Below are 14,008 nucleotides of genomic sequence, written 5' to 3'. Positions count from 1 at the left end.
ATATATATATAGTTATCGGAAAGAAAGATTCACAGTCTAAATCTTCACTAAACTAACTCACAATTGAGCTTGGTCATTACTAGTGACTCAATCATCCACTGATGCCCAAAGAATGCACTTAAAATGCTTCGTCTTTTAAACATTTTTACATAATTCCCAACTTTGGATGTATAAAAAAAATCTAAACTAAACCACAACATAACAATATTTGCCCTTTAGCTACATTACAAACATTTTTTTTCTTTTATTGTTGTTTTATTGCTTATTCTGCACAGACCTGTGTGTGAACGGTTGTGAATCTTGAGGTTCTCCAGGCGTGAGAAGCTCTTGTTGCAGGTGGGACAGCGGTGCGGCTTCTCATTGGTGTGAGTGCGTATATGAATGAGCATTTTGTACCTACAGACAAGGAGGAAACATAAGAAATCAGTTCTAGTTTAGAATATCTCTTTAGAAAGCTAAAGTAATGATTTCCTCACCTAGCATTAAACCCCCTCCCTTTGCGAGCGCAGCCCTCCCAGTGGCAGCAGTACCCAGAATCCTTCTCAGGCTTCACATGGAAGTCGTTGACATGGTCCACAAGGTCTTGTAGGGAGTCAAAGAGCAGGTGGCACTGAAAGAGGGAAAGCATTTCATAAAAAAACCTGCAGTGATAAACCCGTTTAAATTTCAAGCTTCAACTCTTTTCGTTTTTTACCTTTTTCCAGCGACAAGCCAGTTGTTCATCTGCTGAAAGGTCCGGAGAAGCCCGCTTGTCGCTCGATTGCCCAATGAACATAGAGGATGGCAGGTGAAGGCCTGCTCCAGGACCAATTGGCACAAAGAACTGAATTCCCTGCGAGAGGTGAGAATTCTGATCAACAGGAAATGGAAAAAAAAAAGACAGAAGACTAAACAAGCGGCAAAAAACATTAAAACTCACGAGAAAAAGAGAAAAACACAAACACTGCAGGTTTAATGCATACAAAATAGCTAAATTACAAACTGCATTGTGCTCTGATTATGTAGATTTCCCATACCCTGCTGCACTTGCTTTTCAAAACAAATACTTAAAATAAATAAATCTTTTAATTTAGGATCAATATCTAAAAAATGAAAAAAAAAGGAAATTTGTTGAAATGGGAATAAAATCCTACTTTTTTTAAACAATCACCTTCACCACATTAATCTCATCATTAGCAGATGATTCAAAGGACAGTAACCAAAAAGGTTAAGTGTTAAAAAATTATTAATCAATGACTTCCTGTTTCCTAGTCTTTATTTAGAAGAAACAGTAGAATATGCCATTTAAGAGCAGCAGACATGTTGATCCTCACATATTGGCTAGGAAAAACGTAGATCCTTAAAACTGACCTCATCTGTAGTTAGAGCAATACTTCACAGTTTAAGCACCTGATGAGCGCTCAAACACAAAGCCTGTGAGTCTGAGGTTCAAATCCTCCTGCCACTCCAGAGCCCAAACCCCCTGGTCTCTACTCACCGAGCCAGCATTCCTCCAGGCTATCTGAGTGTTACATTCTTTTTTATTTCTACCACCACATATTTAAAGTAACTTGACCCTGGTGAGGCTTAAATGCTCTGGTAGGACTCAACTTTACTGCAACAAAAAATATAAGGCTGTTTGGTGTTTTATAAAGGTTGTGGAGAAGCTTTCCATTGCCACTTTTAAGTATGGTGGAGGATCTGTCATGCTGTTGGCTGTTTCTTTTTTTCCATATGGTTTTCGGGGGGGGGGGGCGCAATACGAGTGATTTTGTATATTAAAATTATGTCTAATTTTTTCTCTGTCCTTTTAAGACTATAAGAAAAAATGCTCAATTGAATTTAAGCCGTTTTTATTATTATTTCAAGAGGAGCATGGGGATATTGAGTGTGGCACCATTACTAAAATAACATGTACTGCTTATTCTGGTCTCTATTTGTAAAAAGAAATAATTTCATTTATCCTCAAGTAGTATTTTAACCCCGACCTGTGCAGGAGAGATTAGAGATTCAATGAGGCTCCTTAGGGATTCAGAACACCCCCAGATTTAACCGTATACAAACACGCACAGTGGAACCTAGCTACAGGGGAACAGCTATCTCAGTAAAATGGATTTAAAAAATATCTTGGAAACACACATTTTTAGTAAGGAGGGAACCACATTGTTTTGTTAGTGAAAAATGTGCATGTTTGCACTCTGGTGAGAGTGTGAGAAACAAACAGAGGGAAGGAAAAAAGTGATAAAGGCTTATCAAGGAATAAGGGTGTAACTATGGGCTCTATAGCCCATAGCTACACCCACAGAGGGGGAGTGGGTGGCTTTACTGCCCTAGCAAGCGTCAATTCAATTGCATTAAAATTAAATTAAGCGACATGAGGTCTGCATGCCTGTAGTTTTGTCTTAAATCTGATTATACACACACACATCATGTCGGTGGGGTATGGGTAAATGTTGCGCAGACAAAGGGGTCTGTTGGGGACACAAGTCGCGTTTGATAAGAGCGTCCTTCCCCCTCTCATGGACAGAGGCCTCCCTAACCTTGCATAATTGAATTCCCTTGTGACATTGTGACACAACTTGATGTTGCTCCTGATTTGATGACCCAGCAGACTGAGGCAGGCTGTGGACGGAGAGCGCAGAGCTTGAGAGTATAGATGGGATACCATGCCCTGATAATACTTGACGTTTCCCACAATTTATGTTATAAGCGCATGAGTCTCTTCTACTGCTTCTTTGATAAATGCTCTCCTCAGCAACTCTGACAGTTGTGTAGCTTTGTAGCTGTACTGTTTCCACGGGTTGGATGATGGGCAGAGCAAAGCTATGAAAGCTTGAGGTTTGTAGTTGTGGAAATGCGACAAGATGTGAAATTATTGAAGGGGCCTTAATAGTTTCTCATGGTTCTGTAAAAGCGGTGTAAAGCTACAGAGGAGTGTTTGCAGTAACATGGAGGCCATACTCACGCCTGAGGGGGCGTAACTGCCGTTGCTCATTTCTGGAGAGCTGGGGGTGTGTCGGGAGGAGGGAGACATGCTGAGATCCACCGCAGGGGGGGTCGGGGTGTCAGTCCGGTCATGAGGGACCACCTGCACACCTGAGAAAACACACTCAGGTTTCAGTGACCTTACTCTTCAGGTATCTCTGGCCTCAAAGAGGGACCCTTTTTTGGAAAGCAAAATGGTTCAGGACATATAGCACAATGTCTTTTCACTTTAACAATAAAGAAATATGAAAAATTGTTTTAAAAAAAGTAGGGAGAAAAATTATCTGAAAAGTTTCAGGCGGGATTAAGATAGTATAAGAGCACTTAAATTACACAGAAGATAACAACTCTGTCTGTCCAACCCCAGCAGTTAAAGAGCCACCCTGGGAGGCTTTCATTTATTCACTAGAATCTAGTTTTGACTACAGTTAGCAAAGAAAAAAAATCTAGTTAATTCTTAATACTCCTAAAATGAACTATTGTAATTCTCAAAGAAATAATCTTTAGAAATCATCACCCATCCTGGTTTCATCTTTGCTTTTTGCAGCTGCATGTTTTATTCAGCTTTAGCTGTGATTCCTGAGCTGCAGTTGGCTGAATTTGAGAGACGTCACATGAGATTCAAAGCCATCTTTTCTTCAATGTGCTGTTTTCCCCTCTCCATGCGCCGTTGCAAATCACAGAATAATGACGCATATTAAAAGCTCCTCTATCCTCTGCTAGTTATACATATTGGTTTGATTATAAGTGACTAAAAGACAAGCTACACCTACCGGAGTGAGGAGATGCAGGTGAAGTGGGCTCTATAATTGCTGTCCCATCATCTGTCATATGCAGCTGGCGAACCTGCTTGGCGTGCAGCGGCGAGAGCAGAGGAGAGCGGGCTCCCCTGTCCTTCCCGTTAGCCCGTCGTGGGAGTTTCAGGTCCAGGGGCTCGTCCAGCGACAGCATGGCTTTGACCTGCTGACCTCCCAACTGCAAAAATGGGGACAGAGGTAAGGAGTCAGACTTGGATGTTACACATTTGAGATTTTTAAAAGCATGCCTCATTTCGCTTTAACTTATTTGCTACTATGTTAGGTTTGTGTTTGCAGTCAGAGAATCTGAATAAAACCCAAACATCTTTAGTTTTTTTTATTATCTTTATTAAAAACACCATTGCTATTGCCAATACTCCTGGACAGCAGAGGGCAGATTCTCACACCTGCGATTGTTACTACATGAACTTTGTTTAAAAAGTATCTCACATTCCACAACCCCACTGGGCAGAGAGCACTCTCCAACAATGGTCAACCGACCACAATCACATGCTGTAACACTGAGCAAGCCAAAGAAAAATAAACATTCATACACATGATGAGAGCCCAGCGACTCCCTTCTCTTTACTCATCCTGACCTTTACCCATACACTCTTCCTAAGGAATTTCTACAATCCGATCCAGATGGTCGCCCCCTCCGCTGGGCCTTTTTTCACCCCACCGCTTTGCCACTTGCTGGCCTTTACACCCAACATAACCCATCCTACCCCTCACCCACTATCCCCTGCAACAGAGTGTGCACCTTCAAGCTCTGCGGACCTTCGAGACCCATGGCCAATGCCTCAGGGCTTCAGCTCCAGCTGTAAATGCTCAGCTTACCTCCTCTCTGCTCTAAACGCACTGACCTCTGCACCCAGCCCAAGGCCTGGCCGTTATGCAGGTCTCTAATTGGCCTCTTCCTCAGCCACAGGACATCTAAAGCTCCTTGCTAACTTTATTCTGTATTTCTCTATATTTTGGCATTTTGTAACCCTAATATTAATGTATTTTTGGTAACAGGGGACACAGCAGCCACTTTGAAAAAAACACCCTGATCAGACAAGACCTACAAGCAAAATAATGAAACATGGTGGTGCCAGAACCCATATGCTACTGAAAAAACACAACCCCACAGCATAATGCTGCAACCACCTCATAGAACAAACTTTTAAAAGCAGGAAAAAAAAATCTTCAGAATTAGGCGAAAGGTTCACCTACCAGCAGTACAACAATCTAAAACTTAAAACTGAGGCTACAGTGATGGGGTTCAGATTAAGGCATATTCATTGGTGGACATGGACCAGTCAAAGTCGAGATCTAAATCCAGTTATTCTGCAGCCAAACTTGAAAGAGAGAGTATAAAGGTAAGTATTTCGATATGTGGAGAGACATACCCTAAAATATTTGTTGGTTCTCAATGCAAATGCAAACATATTTAAAAAAGATTAAATATGTACAAATGTATCATGCATTTTCAGTTTTGAATAAAATAAAAGGACATTTTGGCTTTAACGTGTCAAGAAATATGGAAAATCTTTAAGAGGTACGATTACTTTATCAAGGCCCTGAGGAACCATTTACTTGAAAATGATTTCATAAGAAAGAAATCCTGTGATTAAGGGCACATTGTTGAAACACGCAACAAAAACAAATAGGCAACTGTCTTCTGTGACATCAAAGGTTCACTGCATACCCATCTAGGTCACACTAGTTCTGCAATGCAGATTTAAAGCCCAAACTCCACCGAGGGCAGTGCTTCAGGGTTCACTGCTCTATCTCATCAAACAAACATGGAAACATCTCAAAGCATTCTGCCTCTTCACAACCCAGCAACAAACAGTCATATAACTGAATACACACCTAAGACCGACACTCAAACAAACCCATCCATGTCAATACACAGAACAAATTATTGTAATCAAATCCTAATTTCACAAATCAATCCGTCCTTCCTCTGTTCTTGCACTAAATGCTGACTCAGACTCCTACAGGCCACGGTCTGCAGAGAATGGTGGGCTTTGAGAGCAACTGGCCGGCGGCCACATGAGACGGCCTTGTGTCTGGGAGGCATGGAGCATGGAGGTTAGCAGGTTCACCATCCCAGCTAGTGATGGCCACAGCTTGGACATGCATATCCAACCCAACCATGGGGGGAAGGCAGTCAGCCAAAGATAGGATGATAACATGCACATAAACAGAGGATTAGTGTATATATGCATAGAGCTGCATTATGCTGCTATCAGAAAGATCTCACAGCAAAAACAGACACTCATGTTTCTCACACATAAAATCTGCCCTGCGGACCTTTATCTGATTGCATGTAAAAAATTATTTGGATCAATTCTATAGAAAAAATACCAAAAAAGAAAATTGGCATGTAGATTTAAAATGACTTACACTCAGAGGTGGGTTTAGTAGCTGGGAATCTTACTTAAGTAAAAGTATTACTACTTCATCATATTTTTACTCAAGTAAAAGTAAAAAGTAGCCTTTAAAGAAATGATTCAATTAAGCAAGTAATTTTGAACAGAGGATGCTGTGAAATGTATTTCTTGTTTTTTTGGAGCTAAAAGCCTATAGGCCTATTTAAACTAAAATAAAAATAAATAAGTAAATCACTAGATTCACTACTTTGAAAGTGCAAGGTGGAAACATGCTCTTATTTTGAGCTACAGGCAGGGTGCCCTGGAGATAAAGTCTCTCATGAGCGGACAAATCCGAAATGCGTTTCTTTTCTGACATTAGACTTTGTACATTTACTAGTCTGAGCGGGATGCCTCTTTACTTGGCGACCACTAGCCCACTTGACGTTGTATCGCAACATAACTTCCATGAAATTGTGTTGATTAGGCCTCAAAATAATAAAATTAAAATCAAAATACACGCAAAAGTAAAAAAAAAAAATTCTAAATGATTCCCTAAAATATTTATAAGAAATTTATAATTTATAAAAAAAAAAAAATACTGCAGCATCCGCAGCACCCCACTTCCCGCAGCCATGCAAATAAGAGGAATTATTTACTTAAATTATTTGATTTAAAAATTTTTGACTTATAAAACCTTCAAAATCAACAGTATACAGTAGAACAGGTAAAATTACAATAAACTCTGTACTCTATTATGGCAGACTCAGCAGATGGAAAATTACCTTAAACTAATGAGCCTTGAGAACAAAAAATTAAGTTTGACTCTTAATGTTGCATGTTTGTTTAAAACGAACTTTTTTTCATTAAGTGAACTTATTTATGATAACACATGGATTAGCTAGAGAGAGTAGTGATATTTTATCATATTTTTACTCAAGTAGAAGTAAACAGTACAATGGTGTAAAAATACTACTTAAAAGTAAATTTGTTTGTTACTCAAGTAAATGTGAGTAAATGTAACTAGTTACTACCCACCTTTGCTTTTTCTTACATTTCTGACCAGGTGGTCCAATTTTCTGAAGCTGTTACAGATCAATAAATGTAATGTGACTCATTTCTGGTAACACTAACCAGTTTCTTCTTCACAAATTGTGCAGAGAGGACTTCTGGCTATGTTTAGCTCCAAATTATGTGGATATGAAATATGACAAGCCAGTGAAGGTCTCTAGATTGTTTAATTTTGAAGATTTAATTAATCTTATAAGAACAGCCAAATATTTTTTATTTTCTTACTAATGAAGTGAGCAATTGCTCTTAAGTTTGAATGGGGCATTTTTGGACCAGAATATGATTAACTATAGGCCATTTTATTGCAGCTTTGGCTTTATATAAAGGGTAATTTCCCTGCTGCTACTAACCCACAGTCCTTTGCAGCCTAAAACTGGTTCATCTTCATATTTGACCAAGTTCTCAGACCCATGCTGATAATGAGCATCCCCATACTATGATACTGTCACCACCATGTTTCACTTATGAGATTGTGTGTTTAATAATGAAGGGCAGTGTCTGGATTTTGCATTGTATTTTATGCTATAAAATAGAGCAACTTACAAGTATCCTTCAGTACAAACCCAAATCGACCTCTCTAACTCTTTAAGCTTAATAAACACTTTTGCAGAATTATTCCAGAATAACAACTAAGTAGTAATGTTAACATTTTTACTCTACTTGTCTTTCCGAGATGTTTCAAATCTAATCATCCCCAGAGGATTTTGCCCCATAGCACCACATGAATTAGTCGCCATGATTGCATTTAACCTTTGCCCACACTTTATGGCTGTTAGCAAAGGCTGACTGGAAAGTGACAGAAAGTGTGTGGATTTTGGACTGGATTATGGGATCTTGGCTGAATCTTTGAAACAGCTAAAGGGGGCTTTTTGGGAAGAATGCAACAAGTAGGACCATGCAGCACAAAGCGGGGATGATGCAGGCATGGGAAGATTATTGCATTCTGCCCATGCATGCTTGTGAGATCATGCGTGTGTGTATGACTTTGTAGAAGGTGGTTGTGAAGTTTGAGGAAGGGGTGTTGGCTGGCCCCCATGCAGACTTCCTCGCTCGGCCGTGGGGTCGGCAACATTTCTCAAAGGCAGCATTGTCCCTCCCTCGGCCCTCTCTCAATCTCTAGCAAAGTAAACATCGACTACAGCAGCTGAGTGGGAGGAAGGAGAGGAGGGAAGCTCGCAGGGGCCACAGCGAGGATATATGAGGCAGAGGAGGAAGTGGTGCAGGAAGATTCCTAAAAGGGAGGATTGTGTGTCCTCTTTAGCAAGCTTTATCATCTATCTTCCCGTGTAAATCTTCCCGACCTGAGTCTCAAACAGTAAACACAAGCCTCTTTGAAGACGTTTTGAGTCTCTGTGTGTGCGTTGGAGGGTAAGTTTTGGTCAAAGATGGATGAAAGTTGGGTGGGTTAATGACTGAGGCACTGCGGAGGGGCATCAGGTCAAACACAGGGCTGCATGTTTCAACACCTCGGTGTTGTGGAGCTAAAAGCACATGGATCAAGGTTGAACAGGCCCTGACTGTCTGATCTCTGACCTCATCTGATCTGAACAGGGAGCATTGGGTTTCAGCTCTGTCTGGATTCAAGAAAACAACTATGAACCATAAGATGATTATACTTCAGGCTATAAAATCACATTGTGCAGTATTTTATTTTCATAGCGTTTTTTTATGAAAGTGTAAGAATGTGTAAGTGTACAGATTCTGTGCGGCCCCCTCTGAGGTTGGCTGTAACTTAATCTCCCTCCTGCTGGGACCCTGGGAGGTGGTCTGTAGGAGGTAAGCCATCTCCCCCCAGGGCTCTTTGCACTCGCTCTCCTTTTTCTATTTTCTTTTTTTTTACTCACATTTGTACACATACACAGAGGCCAAATGAGCTAAGCAGCATAATAAAAATGCAAACAGTATTCTTGGGTGGATTTCTTCCTCCTTCAAAATGCCTCAAGTATCACATATTTCAAGGCATGAGGAGGGAAAATGTAGAGGTTTTTAGATAATAGAAATGCAGAAAGCAGTTCAGAATTATGCATCTGACTGAGCTTTGCAGTCTTATAACAGCGAAATACATTTCCTAAAATTAAAAAAGAAATATGAAAGAAAGTAAGCACACTAAACATGTTTAATCAAGGCTGCAGGAATTCATTGTATAAAATGATATGTATTCTGACTAGAATGATAGATTTTAAATAAAGTGTTGTAAATATCACTGAAAAACTGAGAAATCTTTAGCGGAGTGTTTTTTGTTAAAATTTCTTTCCATTCTTGTCAGTTTCCACAAACTATTCAAGCTATAACCTGTACTTTTCTTCCTATAGTCAGAACAGTTTTAATCTATTAATTAAAAAGGTATCACACTGTATAGAATTTATATATGAATATAATGGTAGGATCAAAAGTGAAATCAATGTGAGATACATTATAAAAAGCAAACAAAAGCAAAAAAAAAAAAATCCATATTCATGATCATTATATAATTCACTTTACAAAATTAATGTTAAAATTTACAATTAATAATAGAAAAAAGGAAAATATGTTAAAAGTTAGAGAAGGATTCATTAAATCCACCTGTGCAAGGGGGGTCCTGGCCAAGTCAAGCAGTTTAATTTAGTACAAGCTGGACTTACTAAAGAGAATTAACTTGCAGTAGTTCTAATATATAAAATAAAAATAAAATCTTATTATCAAATTCTGAAAGACGAGATAAGGCTGAAAGAACTTATTTAAAGTTTTTACCAACCAAGTTTATATGATGATCAATGTTTTTTCAAAACAGATCAATTGTCACAATTAAATGTTTCACAGAACAATAAAAGCCTAAGAAAGGACTCATGTAGAGCAAGCTTGTTTTATACCTATAAAGAGAATATATATTTGTGTTCTGATGCGAATGTAACAGCTACACAAATCTGTCATATTCCTGTAGTTTCACATTAGATAAAAAAAAGAAATTTCCTCAAAGAAAACCTTAAAGGAAATACATGTTTATTCATAAATAAATAATTAATATGTGCTTTTTAACTTCAATCTTCTGTCTTCCCATCTCAATAAAGTCTGGTTGATAACTCTTTCCATATCAGCAGGGTCGACTTAGGCCTCGCTTGATTGATTACTTTTTGCAGAAGGACTAAAAAGTCTAAGGAAAGTTGAACCTGTAACAATATTAAAAAGGGATTTCGCTAACTTTTATTTTCTCTTGCTTTTAGTGCAACAGAAGGAACAGAGATAAATGCATGTGGAAATGTTTAATCTCTGGTGTTATAAACATAAATCTGGGACCGATTTACAATGGTCTCATTTCTATATCTGAACTATATTCACTTTAGAGTCAGAAGAAGATGGAAACAGTAACAGGTATTTCCTAAACGCATTCAGAGAAATGCCTCCCAGAGAAACAAAATACAACCACACCAGCTGTGAATTGCTTTCTTAAAAACCCATGAAGGATCTACAAGGATTCTGGTTGTTTTTTGTCTGTTTCTGAACGTACATTTTTTAAAATCCTTAAATTAAATTTAGATATTTTACTCCCTTTACCTCTTCCAAAAATATTATGATCGTATATCTTTTGTTATGAAAGTGAAACAAAGATATAAGCTGTAGGTAATTTTTAAACTATTATAAATAAGGTATATTAATCTTTAAAAAATGAGTAACCATTATTGATGTCTGTTTACTACTGCCAAACCAGAGCCTTTTTTACTGGGTCAAATCTTTAATCATGGGATCTGATTTTCCCAGTGGAACCAAAATGCTTCCCGGGTTCCTGGAAAGGTTTTTGCGTTGGAAACAGGCCTTATCTGAACAGAAAATCACTCCCTTAGTAGAATATGACCTGAATCCATATAGAGTAGAACCTTTTATTCTAAAATACAGATCAGGACATGTCAAGAACACGATCCATATCCTCAATGGCAGCACTGAGGAGGCTAAAGAACGGATCTAAAAAGAAAGAGACAAATGTTCTTTATTTTGCTGGTTTCAGCAGTAATATGTAAAAACCTGTAAGTCATTATGTCCAAACCTGCTGGTGTTGCCATTAAACAGGTGGAAAGATAAATGACTAAGGCATGGGTAAGTTATGACCCCTGACCTCTTGCAGCTGGATTCTACAACTCAGGCTAGGAGTAAATAAAATGAAGTACTTTTCCAAACAAGCTTATGGGCAGAAATATCTGAAATTATTACAACTCATCTCCTCTTGTAGATTCATCATAAACCTGGAGATTTGCAACTCTTCCTATCAACAACCAGTTAATGGGGGAGATAAAGTGTGTTATACTGAATGATTGATATGTTTACAGTGAAAGACCCAGATTAGGTCACTCCTTTACTTCGTCTTGTGTGGTTACTGATGTGTCTAGATGTAGTAGCTACCAAGGACCCCACCTCTGCTGGTGCATAAATCCACCAACATCTTTCCTCTCTCCTGGATCCCCCTGCACACACACACAGGCAAACAGCTGAGAGGTTTTTATGGCTTTTGTCATCCTTATTCAACCTCCTTCTCAGACAGGAAACCTGTTTCCACTCTTTCATTCTCCCTTTCTTTCCCTCCCTCTATTTTTCACTTTAAGTCTTGGCTCACTGTTGAGTTTTTTTTTTTCTCTCATCTCATTCTTCTCTGCTTTCCTACTACAATCACTTGAATACCGCTGTAGAAGAATAGTCTGAATTATGCACTTTTTAAGAAACGTATTGGGGATTCAATTTTCCCCCAAAAAAATTTCTGCTGTTCATGCTGTTAATTCAAACATCAAATTTGAACTTTGTTACAAAGGTATTATGTAATATGATGCATGCAGTCCCCAGAGAAGGGCTTGAAGAAACACTATATGGACTGCTGCATTGATAAGACCTGGAATACAGAAATAAAGAGGGACCAGAAGTGAGCAATAATACAGTGCAAAACTACTACTAATTATTTTGGGATTTTATATAAGAAAAACAGTAATAATCGCCCAAAGATACAACAAGAAGTGGGATAAGAAGGAGAAAAAGTGAGGAAATTAAGAAAAATGGTAGGAATAGGTTAAGTAAAGCAAGGAGAAAGTGCAACAGGAAGCTTTTGAGCGAGCTACCGATGGGCTCCAGCCAGAGCTTTCAGACACAGAGGAATTCCAGGCAGAAGGCAGGGAAGGAGGGAAGGTGCCAGGAGGGAGGGAGCAGCCGAGCAAGGAGGGTGGGTCGCACTTGTGGTTTGTTGTCAAAGGGAGACTACAGTAAGAAAAAGGAAGAGAGCATGCTTAGAGCAGCTAACGGCCTCTAAAATGTGATAAACTGGTTCAGCTGTACGTTTAATTATAAATTAAATACAAACAGATTTAGTTATTTTTCAAAGAAATGTATTACTTAAGATTTTAGACTGGAAAAAAGGTAGATTGGCGATGGAGCACTGTATCTTTCTCAACGATTAAGTTACCCAAGATAGAGGTGTTGGTCTGTTATAAATAGTTTACACCAATAGAACCCCCTTAGAAACTTTGTTTTCTAGATATGGGAATATTCAGAGAATAAAACATATATGCAAACAATAAATACCTACTTAAAAATGTTAGGGATAATTTTGGTGTAAAGACCTTATGGGGAGATTGATTCTAATCTTCACAAGTGTAGACAAAGGGTCTGAATAGCACATCATGAGATTGATGTTATCACCAGGTCTTTGCTTCAGCATATAAGTAGTGATTGTGTAAATTTCCAAGGAATAGTGCATACTTGTGTACATATTTTACCTTTAGGCTGCAATGCCCATGTGTTAGGATTTATTGACATTCCTTAAACAGCAGAAGCCAGGCTTGGCTGGAGATCCCACTACAGCTGCTCAGAACCTAATACATAAAATGGCAACGCTGTCATTATTCAGTCAGAGCCGCTTATCTTCCTATGCCAATAAGAAACAAGGGAGATATGCAGCAGTTTGATGGCAATCAAATATTGTTTCCTGGTCTTTAAAAATGGAAAGGATTTCAAATCATATTAAAAACAATTTGTTTGTGCTGCATATTTTCTGTGTGAGAGATTTATTTTTAAATTTAAATTGAGAGATACTCAATTTGTCGCAGAGAAAGATTAGGGTATAAACAGTCTATAGAAAGCCTTCGGATTGAGATTTTACGTTATGTCAGTAAGCCTGGTGGCTGGTAATACAGTAGGTAATAGTAAGGTTTATTTCTCAGCATAGTGAATGGACTAACTAACGGATGGATGCAAATGCTGTTGATTAGAGGGAAATCGGCTCTAAATTAAGACATTCTTCTCAGATTTTTTGACACAAAATCATCATTGGAAAAGGCTGATTTAGCTGGACAATTTGGGTGGACAGGAGAAAAATCAGCCTAGCCAAAGTTGTTTAGCTCGTCTCCTTAAAGGGCTGGTTATACTCCCACAGCAGTGTGTTGCAGGGAGCTTGTCGCAGTTATGACACACACGCAGACGACCTGGTTTCTGAGTTTAAATCATGCTTCATAGCTAAGCTGTTATCCATCATGAGTAGCGGCTCAGGGGAAGTAACGAAGTAATGTTTATAGTCAATGCTCTGATCAGATTGCCTTCATAATATAACTATATTTACGGTATCTCTCTAAATTATTAATATCCATTTAACTTATTCACATTTAATATTAAAAAAAATAAGATGTCATGTAGGAAACTCAGCAAGCATGTAGGAGGATGTTATCTGTTAAGAGAAAAACTGAACTCTTTGCCCTACATATGATATGCCATTTGGTGGGAAAACCCTGAAGAATTATCCCCACAATGGCACATGGTAGTGGCAGCATCATGTTATGGGTTTGTTTTGGATGTTTTTGCAGGAGA

General features: G+C 38.6%; 1 protein-coding gene across 2 annotated transcripts in view; it reads right to left on the bottom strand.

Moving 5' to 3' along the window:
- glis2 (GLIS family zinc finger 2) overlaps positions 1 to 14,008 on the bottom strand; it is a 31,509-nt gene that overhangs the window by 2,221 nt on the left and 15,280 nt on the right. The window contains exons 2-6 of one of the 2 annotated variants that reach the window (XM_015391214.1): positions 3,738 to 3,939; positions 2,945 to 3,075; positions 695 to 850; positions 477 to 610; positions 278 to 396 (exon numbers count right to left, since the gene is read on the bottom strand). In XM_015391214.1, the coding sequence (XP_015246700.1) occupies positions 278 to 396; positions 477 to 610; positions 695 to 850; positions 2,945 to 3,075; positions 3,738 to 3,915 (718 nt within the window). In that variant the 5' untranslated portion in view covers positions 3,916 to 3,939. The remainder of the gene's footprint in view (positions 1 to 277; positions 397 to 476; positions 611 to 694; positions 851 to 2,944; positions 3,076 to 3,737; positions 3,940 to 14,008) is intronic. The other variant, XM_015391215.1, reaches the window with a different exon arrangement.

This window comes from Cyprinodon variegatus, unplaced genomic scaffold (genome assembly GCF_000732505.1).
Source record: "Cyprinodon variegatus isolate N-32 unplaced genomic scaffold, C_variegatus-1.0 Scaffold529, whole genome shotgun sequence".
In the NCBI taxonomy this organism is placed as follows: Eukaryota; Metazoa; Chordata; class Actinopteri; order Cyprinodontiformes; family Cyprinodontidae; genus Cyprinodon; species Cyprinodon variegatus.
This window is presented reverse-complemented; position numbering and strand designations above follow the sequence as displayed.